The sequence below is a fragment of the Eumetopias jubatus genome, unplaced genomic scaffold, assembly GCF_037043125.1.
Source record: "Eumetopias jubatus isolate StellerSeaLion01/CBP00866 unplaced genomic scaffold, mEumJub1_p1.0 scaffold_9, whole genome shotgun sequence".
NCBI lineage: Eukaryota > Metazoa > Chordata > Mammalia > Carnivora > Otariidae > Eumetopias > Eumetopias jubatus.
In genome coordinates this window covers 124824810-124836825 of record NW_028274815.1, presented here as the reverse complement: position 1 = coordinate 124836825, position 12016 = coordinate 124824810, and the positions used below count along the sequence as shown (strand labels likewise).

Below are 12016 nucleotides of genomic sequence, written 5' to 3'. Positions count from 1 at the left end.
CCTCTCCCGCGTCTCTGCAGGCCAGGAAACGAGGGCTTGCGTCCGAGATCTGGAGATGGTGCAGGCCGTCCGGTTCCTTCGCACCAAGGAGACTCGGGCCAAGAGCTCAGCGGGGCTCCGGTGCCGCGAAGATTCCCCCACCCCGGCCTCGGTCCCCGGAATTTCCGTTGCCATGGTGACTCCAGGGCGAGCACCAGGCCCAGGGAGACCTTGGGAAGTGAGGCGGCCGCGCGACTGCGAAGAACAGCTTCTACTCACTCACCTGACAGAGAGGAAGCGGACACGCCCCAAACGCCGGTCCCGAGCGAACCCACGGAGGACCGAGGACTAAGCGAGGAGAATAACAGGAAATGACGTAGACGCACGTGCTTCCGAGAGGGGCGGTACAGGGCTTTCGAGGGGCAAGGCCGATGCCCCGCGCCTGCGCAGCCACCGCCTGCCGCGCTGCCGAGTCACTGGGGTGGGAGGAGCAGGAGCAGGGGGCGGGGCGCGTGGCTGAGTGACGCAGGCGCAGTGCGACTTCAGAGGCGCGGGCTGACCCCTTCGCGGGTTTGGATCCGGGTCAGTCAGGCGCTGCGATCCGGGAGAGACGACCTGAACTGACGGGACTGGATTCCCGGAGCGCCCCAGCTGCGAGGAGGTGAGTGCCTTGACGTGACGGGGGTAGGCCGTGGCATCGCGTTTCGACCTGCCGGCCCGGCCTGGCCTCGGGCGGCTTCTCCTGGGCCCGTCCGCCTCTCGTCGCGTCGTCCCCCGGCGCTGACTGCCTGGGCCCGGCCTGGGCCTCTCCGCGCCCCCTCGGCAGCCGCGGTCTGGGTCGGCCCAAGCTCCGCTCTCTTTTCCCTTCCCGCGACCCCGCGGTCCCCGCCGCGTCCCGCCCCTCCGCCCGCTCCTGCCCGGCTGTTGCTTCCCTTTTTCGCCTGCCTTGGCCGCCCTTTGCCCCTTCCCGCCCTTTCCTTCTTGTTTCCGAGCCCCAGCCTCGTTGGCTGCCTCTTCGGCTCCGCTCCCGCCTTCTCCTGCATGGGCACAACTTCAGTCTCTCATTCTGGCCGGGGGAGCATCCAGCAGAGGCACCTTTCCAGCTGGAGACCCCGGACGGGCAGAGCTGGGGCCTTAGACAGCTCTCCACTCCCTGAGTAAATCCGCCCCCCCCCCCCGATTCTGACCTTTTCTCGTTTAATTGCAACCGATCCAGATTGGGGGGGGGTAGAATTAACGCGGTGCTTTAGCTCTACATCGAGAGTGTAGGGAGTGAGAGAGTGTGTAGAGAGAGATGTGAATGTGTTTTGGTCTGGGGACCGATAGTTTCAACCTAGACTTGTTTGTGTTTTAGGGGGTTGCAGGGCAGGGCTTTCTTTCCCGCACTCCTCGCTTCCTAGGAGGCTGGGAAAGTTTCTAAATCTTTTAACATTGTGATGACACGCTTACGCGGGGATCCTTTATTGATCGATCTCAGGTCTTTTCAGGGTCCTGGAAATTTGGATCTAGGCTTGAGGTTAAAAGAGGTCATGGTTAAAACTACAAGATATAAATAAGATTGTGACACATGCTATTCGTTGAAACTCAGAGAAAACCAGGAATTTGCCCTTTTGATGGAGGAACTTAGTAGAATTTTACTTGTCATTTTTGAAAGGTTGGGAAAATCCGAGGCAAAGATAAATTGCCCCTTGTGATTTAACTTAAAAGAATACAAAGTAACTTCTAATGGGCTTTTAAACTTTCATCTTTTTGGGAATTGTTCCATTTTCAAGAAGTCAGTGCAGTGAAAATGGCAAGAAATGTCTCCACAAATTTAATATCAATGAAAAAGGGCAAACCAATTATATGTTTCCCAGAGTTAGTTGTACAGCTCTTGATTTGAGTGAATGGGAAGCCAGGAATACAGAGGAGCATAATAAGTCTGTTGTAATTAATTACAAACATGCTCTGATTTAGCTCTTAAGGTCATGTCTAAGACTCGCCTTTTCCCTGGGTTAATATAACAGAGGGAAAAGGTGTGTAATCAGAATATTGGAAGTCTGAAAATAGTCTAGACAGAACTTCATTCCTAAAGTTTTAGTCTATAGCCAGTTTTTATTTTGGTCTATTTTGGTTTTCAAATAATAGATCTTTTGGTGTGTCAACAAGAATGTTAACTAAGTTTGTATAAACATCTAGAGGTCACCTGCAGTGCATTAAGTTAGGACTATATAATTAAAAATTACATATCTGGGTGCAAAACTTCTTAGCACAGTGTTAGGGCAGGAATGAGACTCCAGTTCTTACAGGAATAGGGTTCACAGTCCTCGTATGTGTCAGGTTTATTCTTCTATCCCTAACATCCAGTCTAGTGCTAAAGCACATGGTAGGAATTCTGTAAATATTTGTGGATGGAATGAATTTCTGTCTATGGAATTCAGCAGTGTATATTTAGATGCATATGTACTGATTTCCAGAGAGTCCTGGAAAAGGGTTTGTGTAGGGTCTTCAGGGATGGGGAGACTGTCTTCAGATTGTTTAACTCTGTAAGGGCAAATAGTTTGAGCATTTGACTGGTCCTAAAGTAATTGAGGAAAACTATAAGCCAAACTTTAGTTCTGCCAGCAGGAAGAATTTGTTTATAATTTACAGTAGCACTCTTTAGGTGCTGTGGAGCTTCAAAAATATTAGGATATGTGGTCTTTGCTCACCTCTCTCCCCAGATAAATAGGACATTAATATGTATCTGGGGGAGGATGCCCCTCTAAGTCCAAAAGCATTAGAAACCAGCAAAATATGGAATTAATAATGTTTCCTCAAGTTCATGTACTGGTTAAATAAATCAGCAAGATATATGTGGGGAGTGTGTTCAGATTTTTTGATTTAAGAAGTTGCAGTAAAAGCTAGCTAAATTCTTTGGAGACTGTTTTCAGTGTTTGCCGGAGAGATCTGCCTAAAATATCTTCTACATGTAAGTGAACAAATAAGTGAAATGAATAGTGTTAATTCCTTCTTTATTCTGCCACTGGTACTATATGATTACATGATATCAAACATATTATGACACCCTTTGGAATATTAGAGGTCTCACAATAACCTCAAACTCGCCCCTGAGAAATGAGCAGATAAGGAATCAGAGAAGTTAGAAGGGTCCACAGAGAGGCACTGCTCCTTCTGAGAGTGCCTGGAGGGGCGGGGGGAAGGGGGTTAGATGGGGTTAGCAAGTTAGAAATAAGGAAAAGGTAAAGTTAATCCTTTGCTTCCCAAATCCGCCATCTTCTATTTTTTGTTTTATCTTTTTTCTTTCTGAGTCCCTGTGATATGTTCATAGATACTGACTTATTTTTTGTTCAGATTTGATGTTAACTAATTTATTACCTTAGTGAAAACAATCAGAAAACTAGATTTCGAAGGATTTATTGACAGACTTCTCTGCTTCTCTGTTATGTCTCTTATGCTTTGATTGGCCCCTGTTCCCCTTTTCTTTGTTTAAATATAAAAACCAAGGTGGAAGAATGGAGAAGTTCCATTGAACTGGTTAAGTGGAGATCATTTAAAGGTGCATCTACAGAAAAATAATTTATATATGTATTTACTTTCCACCTTTTTCTTTTGGCAAGGTTTGTTCTATTTATCTTTTAAAGTTGCATGCATAGTTCATTTATTTTCTATCTTGTATAATAATTAAAATAATTAAAAGCAAAAAAAAATTGAGGTATCAACCATATTGGTAAGAGTGTGGAATAATCAGTAATCATTGAAACAAATTTGTAATCCTGCTTTAACAATGGTAACATCTGATATCTGAGTATGAATATTTATGTGAATATTGATATCTGGGTCAGGGTTGCTTTAGAGAAATGCTATCTTGTCATGAAGTTATACTTAACGGGAATTGTTAGGGTTGGACTACACAAATACTCAGTATCATTTTAAAGGATCAGAGCTTTTTCCTTTTATTTTTGGTACGAAGGTCATTTTGTCTGTAGGTTTCTAGACCTCTACAACTGGACAAATTTTTACCTCCTGTTAAAAGGTATACTTAAACATAGATTTCAGGTGATCTCGTTTCCAAAGCTGTGTAATAGGATATTGGCATCAAGTATTTGGACAGTTTAAATTCTATCCATAATAATTAAGATACACAATTGTTGAATCATGTTGTTGTACATCTGAAACTAATATAACATGTCAATTATACTTCAATAAAAAAATCTGTTACATGTTTCTATATCATTTCATTTGTCTTTTCTTAAGAAATAAAACCTAGAGTCCCCAACTGTTTGCACTGAAAATTTCTTTTAGAAATAGAACTTTGCTTTTTTCCCGCTAACAAGTAGTAATAGTATCAGGAATATAGATTTTAACAAAAGGTATACTTTTGAACCTCTCTGTTTTCACTTTGCTCATTTTATTTTTATTTTTTAGTATTAACGGCAACATCCATAGTAGTGTAAAAACTTTCACAATGAAATCTGAAGCCAAGGATGGAGAAGAGGAGAGTCTACAAACTGCTTTCAAGAAATTAAGAGTGGATGCATCAGGGTAATTAAATATATAGTATATTATTTGGGAATTGTTTATTAGATTTAAATAGCCTTTTCCACTGAAGAAGATCTCATTCTCTTCTAAAATTTCTCATTATTAATAAAAGATTAAAATGTTAATAGTGTGACATTCTACCAAATTTGTGCACAGCATTATTTAACTTATAAAAGAAACTCTTAATGTTAAATTTTGAAAAGTAGTAACTCATTTGTACTCCCAAGTTGGGTGTTTTGGTTTCCCTTAGTTTTGAGGAGGGTTCCCCACCTCGCTCTTGAATCAAAATTATCAAGCAGTGTCCCATCAGGAATTTCCTCATGCATCTCCAGGGAATCACAGTGTTTTTCCCTAAAAGTGAATTGGCTCCATAGAAATCCACAGACATTCTCGATTTCATATGCTCTGATTGCTGAGTCTATCACTATGGAAACCTCTATTCATTAGGGTTCTGTCACTGAGATCAATAATCTTGGACCCTTTAGCCAAACTAATTAGAGCACCTGCAGACCAGCTGCTGTCTGCATGTTAATATTTCGCCCTCTGCAAAATGTTCTGTGCAGGACTCTTTTCATCCCCATTCTTCACCCCAGGCCAGAAGAAATCTCAAATCTTTGATAGATATAGGAATATTTCTTTCCATGAATGGAAAATAAACCCTAGAAGCTCAGAGTAGAACACTTCACAACAAGTAATAATCACTGAGATTTATTACTCACTTTCTGTGCCCTAGACACTGGCTTAGGTATCTATACACATTATTTAATTCTCACTACCAACTTAGAAGATAGGTATTATGGTTATTCCGGTTTACAGATGAGCTACAGATGGATTAAGTCACTTGCTAAGGGTCACATTGGTGAGAAGTGGTAGAGTAAGGATTTGAACCCAGTTTGCCTCCAGAACCTGTGTTCTTGAAGACAACATGAAGAGTTGTACACAGTACTTGGCACATAGTAAAAATTAAATAGTTGTTGCTATAGCTGTTTGTTTATTGCTAGTCCTTTTTTTTTTTGGTCTACCAGGTGAGAAGATTTATACTAATGGGTTTGCACAGGAACTGTTAATGGTGCTCCCATTTGCTTCCATGATACTTCAAATAAATATCTTCTCCTCCCAGGGGCTTTTCTCATATGGTCATATTGCCATTTAAATTGATCAGTAATTTTTAAGTCATTTTGGGAAATAAAAACAAAGCAGAGAAATAGTTCCAGATTATAGTCACATTCCTTTGTGATTTCTGGTATAGAAATAATTTTTTTAGTCAGGAAAATGCTAGGAATGTGTATACACATACACGTATACAGATAAATCCCTTAATGTATATAAATTCATATGAATAACTCTTCATACACAGATTTCTTTCCTGGTGTTTTAATAAGTTGGAACATAAAATTAAGCTACTTCCATACCCCTAAAAATACCTGGAACATCAAAAACAACAACACCTTTGAAGATTTAATATCTGACCATACAAGTTATGGTCAGATATTGCATCTTTGTAGTCTGTGATCTGCTGGGAGTAAAATTGTAGAAGGGGAAGGAGCAGTGGAGAACATTTGAGAAAACCGAGTAAGAGTAGAGGGGGTGAGTCATTACCATGACTAAGCAGAATAAGACTTGTGTAATGTATCATATGGTTCTAGTTGTTTCATATTGTTGCTGATTTACAAATGGGACATCTGAGGTACTGACTCATAAACAAACCAAGCCTTGCCAGGAATTTAGCGTGATCCTGTTCAACAGGTTTCCATTCCCAATGGTATTTGTCTTATCAGGATAAATCTCTATTTATTTATTAGAAAACAACATAATCCTTTTTATCTGATTATAAGATAATACATGCTTATTATAGAAAAATTCACAGAAACAAAAAGGAAGTAAAAATCTCAATTTACCATACCTGCTGTTAACAATCCAGACCATCTATACTTAACACCATACAGTTTTTTGACATAGTTGAGATCATAATATATGTATAGTTGTTTATCTAATGTTGTTTTCTCTTAATGTTATAAGCATTCTCTTGTGTCATTCAAGTTCTTTGTATACTTAATTTAAGTCCTAATATTCCATTGAATAGATGTGTCATCATTTATATAATGTAGTATTTTCTATTTTCTACTGGACATTTAGGTTATTCCTGTTACTTTTTATTTTAAATTAATTTCAGTGAGCATCCTTTTACTTCTTTAGAAAGAAACTGTTTCTTTCTAAAGGATTGTTATACCACAGCATGTATAGTAGGAGCCCAGTGTGTGTGTATATGTATATATTGAAAAGATCTGGAAGGATTTATACCAAAATATTAATGTTGTAAATCTCTGGGTTGTGAGATTATAGACGTTCTTTTTTTCCTCTCAAATTTTTTCATCTTCTTTCCTGGGAAACCTGTATTACTTCTGTAATTTTAAATTGCAACGATTTAACTTCCAGTAATATTCCAAGTTTATTAGTTGTCGGAAATACTCATTTTCAAGTTAGAATGAGTCTCCTGAATTTTTTGCTCCTCAACTTAGTTCTCATGGCTCTGATTTGCCCACACAAAATAAGTGGTCAGTGTCATTAGGGTTCTCTGTGGACGTAAGGCCTTATCTGCCCCAGATAAACAGCCTAAAAGTCTATTTATATCCTGCTGCTGGTCATACTTCAGAATTACTCTTTGGCTTATGATTCTACAACCGTGGGCTTTTAAGGATCCCCTAAATTTGGTTTTGGAGGAAAATTTTCTCTAAAAGGTGAGCAATTTTTTGAGAAACTCAAATGACAGAGAAAGGTATTAATACAAATTGTGTTTGAGTTGGTGAGAGCAGTAAGTTTTCCTCCTTTCAGTTTTCTGTAAGCAGTAAACGTCGTTGTTTTCTTCAGGTCCATAGCATCTCTGTCTGTTGGAGAAGGCACAAATGTCAGAGCATCAGTCAGAACATCAGCAGATGATACCAAACCGAAAACCTCATGTGCACCTAAAGACAGTTGGCATGGGTAAGAGCTTCTTACTGCAGATGATTTTTATCCCAATATTTTAAATTACTATTGGACTTTGCTGAGTATCCAGAAAAAACTGTTAGATACAGAACCCCAAACACAATGATTAGAGATGAGCCATTCTTTTCAATTGATAGAGACTTGCTGTGTGGCTTGGTTCATAGTCAGTTTTTATAAATGTCCTATGTGTGTTTGAGAAGACTGAGTCTTCTCTAATCATTCTTGGGTTTCTTTATGTCTATTAAATCAAGCTTTTAAATGTATTATTTGAGTCTTTTTTTCAATAATTTTTTTTCAATCTATCAGTTGAGAGATGTATGTTGAAATCTTCCCTATGGGAGTGAATTTGTTTGTTTTCCCTTTAAGTTCCATGTTTTTATTTTATGTATTTTGAAGCCATTTTGTTAGGTTTATACAGTCTAGGTTCATACCAGTTTAGAATGTTTTCTTCCTAATGAATTGAGATTTTTAATGATGTAAGTGACATTCTTAATTCCTCATAATGGCTCTTGTCTTAAAGTCTGTTTTTTTCCAGAATTGCTATAGTTAATCCAGTTGTCTTGTGGTTGGTATTTGCCTGTTGTATTTTTTTTTATCTTTTATTTTCAACCATTGTGTGTTTTAAAATTTTAGATGTGTGTCATAAATATATATGGCTTATTTTGTTTTACTCATTCTGATAATTTTTTTAAAGTGAGTTCAGTGCATTTACATTTATTTTGATTATTGATTGATATATTTAGACTTGTTTCTGCCATTTTACTTTATGCTGTTTGTCCTACTTCTTTGTGTTGGTTATTTGTTTGTTTGTTCTACTCTTCCTACCTTCCCTCTTCTTCTCCCTCATTTTAAAAAATGGTTTGAAATGGGTTTTTCCCCCCACCACCACTTTTCCTTCTGGCTTGGAAATTATATGCTGTGTTTCTATTCTTTTAGTAGTTAGCCTTGAAATTCCACTGTACGTGCTTATTAACAAAGACAGAAGTTATTCCAGTGACCCTTGAACTACAGGAGGGTTAGGGGTGCTAACATCTGTGTAGGTCAGAAATCCATATGTAACTTTTGACTTGCCCAGACTTTGCTACTAGTAGCCCACTGTTGACCAGAAGCCTTACAGATACCATAAACAGTCAATTTACACATATTTTATATGTTTTATGTATTATATAGTGTATTCTTACAATAAGATAGAAAAAACATTAAGAAAATTAGGAAGAAAAATTACATTTGCAAGTACTGTAGAAAATCCACGCATGTAAGTGGGCCCTTCAAACCCTTCTTGTTCAAGCATCAGCGGTATTTTAACCCTCTGTACAATTTTTTTACTCAGACCTCCTGACTTCCATGTGTAGTTGCCCAATATTTTAGTTTTCTCGCTTATTATTTAAATAAACAGTGTTTGTCTATCTCATTTACAATTTCTTCTCACCATTCTTGCATCTCACCGACCTTCCATATAGGATACCTTTCTTTCTTTCTAAAGTACTTTCTTCAGAAATTCCTTTAGCAAAGGTCTGTTGTTAGTAAATAGGATCTCTTGTAGAACTCCCCATAGAATGAATATGAATGATGCCCCCTCCTTGTATAACATCATGTTCTATTGTAAATATACTTTCATTTATCTGAAAATGTCTTTGTTTCATCCTTGTTCTTGAAAGATACACCTGATTTAATATGCCTGAAGTCCTAGTTCTAGATTGAGTTATTTTCTCATAGCTCTGGAAGATACTCATTGTCTTCTGGCTTCATTATTGATGTTGAAAAGTCTACCTTCAATCTTACTGTTCTTCTTTTTGGGAATAATCTGTCTAGTCTCTGGCTTTTTTTAAGATGTTCCAGTTTTGGAGAATCTGCAGTTTTGCTACAGTGGGTCTAGATGTGAATTGCTCTTTATTTGTCCTGTTTCAGGGTGCTGCCTCTATCTGTAGATCTCTTTCATCAATTCAGAAGATTTATCAGCCCTTATCTCTTCAAAAATCACTTGTCCTCCATGCTCTGTATTCTTTCCTTGGGAAACTCCAGATTTCTTATTCTATTTTACATATTTTTTTAACTTTTACATTTCTCCAAGTTTCCTCCAAGTCTCTGTACTACCTTTTAGGTCAGGGAGAGGCAAACTTTTTTTGTAAAGGGCCAGATGGTAAATATTTTAGGCTTTGGAAGCCAAGAGGTGAGTTTCAAGGATATTATGTAGGTACGTATATAAGCAAGAAAATTCCTGCCCTGCCCCATTTGCCTGATGCACACCATCCTGGCCGGTGGACACATTTTGTGTTCAGTTGCTTGGTTTCAGGATGAAATGATTAGGCAGGTGGGGGGGGATGGGTGGCAGTACCGGAGTCAGTTTTACCCTGTGCCCCAATGGCACCCAGATGCCAGCGTGCCCTTCTTTCCTCCAGAGAGCCCCGCACAAGCCAGACTCTTGAACTGAGATTCCACCCCTCAGGTGCTGGCAGTTGCTGACAGCAGAGCCCCAGCCTGTAGATGGGACCAGTGTGGGACCACTGCAGTGGTGTGACGCATCTGCTGGCCAGGAAGGCAGGCGCAGGCAGGCTCATGGTGCTAGCCCACAGGAGCAGTCCCTATGGGCTGTATGAAAACAGCCAGTTTTGACCCACAGCCTACAATTGGCTGAACTGTGTTACAGATAATTCAGATTTATCTTCCAGTTCAGTATTTCTTTCCTTAGCTCTATTCTGCTGCTTGGCCCAGCCATTTGATTTAATGTCAAATACAGTTGTTGTTGTTGTTGTTTTTAAAGTTCTTTTTATTTCTGTTTTGCTTGGCAGTTTTGAGTCTCTCTTTCTCTTTTTTCCTTTGCTCAGCTCTTTTATTTATTTAAATGTTTTATTAAAAGTTATGTAGAGTGTCTGGTAATTCCCAATATCCATAAAAACTTGAGGGAGTCTGAATTTATTTGTCAGCTGTTACTAGTGATAGAAATGAATCCTAAGCCTGCTGCTCTGAGTGGCAATCATGACATCATGACATGGGGCCATTTGCGTCACCAGCCACAAACAGTGGTATGGAAGCTGCTATGTTCAGAGCACAGAACACAACAGTTGGGCTTTACAGCATCAAGTGGTTTGGGGTGGACGTATTCTGCATCCATTGTTTGGTCCAAGAAATGCAATTAGAACCTACCCTTTACCTCTCCTGTTTCTATAGCTTACTAATAAGGAGATGTTGACGTTTTTGAGATGCAGACTTAGGCGGCTTGAAAACAGAGGTAGGCACATCTCTTTGGGGGAAACTTAGGGCCTCAGACTCAAGAAGAGAGGAAGTAAATTTCCAGCTATCACAAAGAATCTGTTTAGGAGAGCTGTGTGTCCCAACATCTTTTTGTGCACTGTTTTCCTCTTAGGTCTACAAGGAAGTCTTCACGAGGAGCAGTAAGAACCCAGCGTCGTCGACGTTCTAAGTCTCCTGTCCTTCATCCTCCAAAGTTTATACATTGCAGTACAATAGCTTCTTCTTCCAGCAGCCAGCTCAAGCACAAAAGCCAGACTGACTCCCCTGATAGCAGCAGTGGGCTGGGAATTTCCACCCCTAAAGAGTTCACTGCAGGAGAATGCTCTACTTCTCTCGATACTAATCCCACAGGGGCAGTCGTTGAGCCTTTGAGAACTTCGGTTCCCAGGCTCCCATCAGAGAGTAAGAAGGAAGACTCCTCTGATGCTACCCAAGTCTCCCAAGCAAGTCTCAAGGCCAATGATCTCTCTGACTTTCGATCCGTTTCCAAGCTAAACCAGGGCAAGCCATGTGCATGCATAGGCAAGGAGTGCCAGTGTAAGAGATGGCATGATATGGAAGTGTATTCCTTTTCAGGCCTGCAGAGTGTCCCTCCCTTGGCCCCAGAACGAAGATCCATGCTTGAGGACTATTCTCAGTCGCTCCACACCAGAACTCTGTCTGGCTCCCCCCGCTCCTGTTCTGAGCAAGCTCGAGTCTATGTGGATGATGTGACCATTGAGGACCTGTCAGGCTACATGGAATATTACTTGTATATTCCCAAGAAAATGTCCCACATGGCAGAAATGATGTACACCTGATAGCAAGAAGCTAAGTAATATGCTTTAAACCAATGAAGGGTTGTCAGAGAGATTTAGTTAATGGCAGACCTTGCGGCCACGTTATGTGAGAAGACATCTCCTTCTGCTCACTGTGCTTGCAATAAAAACTTTTCTTGGCATCTCCGTTCATCTTCGTTCTTTAAACTTACTCTCTGCATTCTTACATACGCACCAAAGCGAGCAGATCAAAGGAAAATCCCTCTTCTTTAGAAAAGTTTCTGGGAGATGAAGAAACCGTAATTACTTGACTGGGAGCGATGGGTATATGGTAAAAGGCTTTGTAAAGTAGTGCATTTTTCAGATCTGTTTAAGATTTGTTGGCCCAGGAAAATGAAACGTTTTGTAACTGGACTGAACATTTGTCGTGCTGTAGTTGCCAGCCCAGAATCTTAGACGTTCTATGACTGATTTGAACCATCTCTGATTTAACACAAGTTTATTGTGTCTTTCAGGGTTCC

The 12016-nt window shown here is 40.1% G+C and overlaps 1 protein-coding gene across 1 annotated transcript; it reads left to right on the top strand.

The window, feature by feature from the left end:
• The first annotated feature begins 525 nt into the window (after positions 1-525).
• OSER1 (oxidative stress responsive serine rich 1) lies at positions 526-11677 on the top strand. Its single transcript, XM_028122043.2, has 4 exons — positions 526-640; positions 4387-4503; positions 7369-7482; positions 10850-11677. Exons 2-4 carry the CDS (start codon positions 4427-4429, stop codon positions 11535-11537), a joined length of 879 nt encoding a protein of 292 aa, XP_027977844.1. The 5' UTR covers positions 526-640; positions 4387-4426; the 3' UTR covers positions 11538-11677.
• Positions 11678-12016: the final 339 nt, after the last annotated feature.

What these genes read in the sequence shown, in the direction of transcription:
- OSER1 (XM_028122043.2), top strand. Translation starts at nt 4,427, where the DNA reads ATGAAATCTGAAGCCAAGGATGGAGAAGAGGAGAGTCTACAAACTGCT. An exon ending in TTAAGAGTGGATGCATCAGG is followed by an intron (nt 4,504 to 7,368) that starts GTAATTAAATAT and finishes TGTTTTCTTCAG; the next exon opens with GTCCATAGCATCTCTGTCTG. An exon ending in CCTAAAGACAGTTGGCATGG is followed by an intron (nt 7,483 to 10,849) that starts GTAAGAGCTTCT and finishes TTTTCCTCTTAG; the next exon opens with GTCTACAAGGAAGTCTTCAC.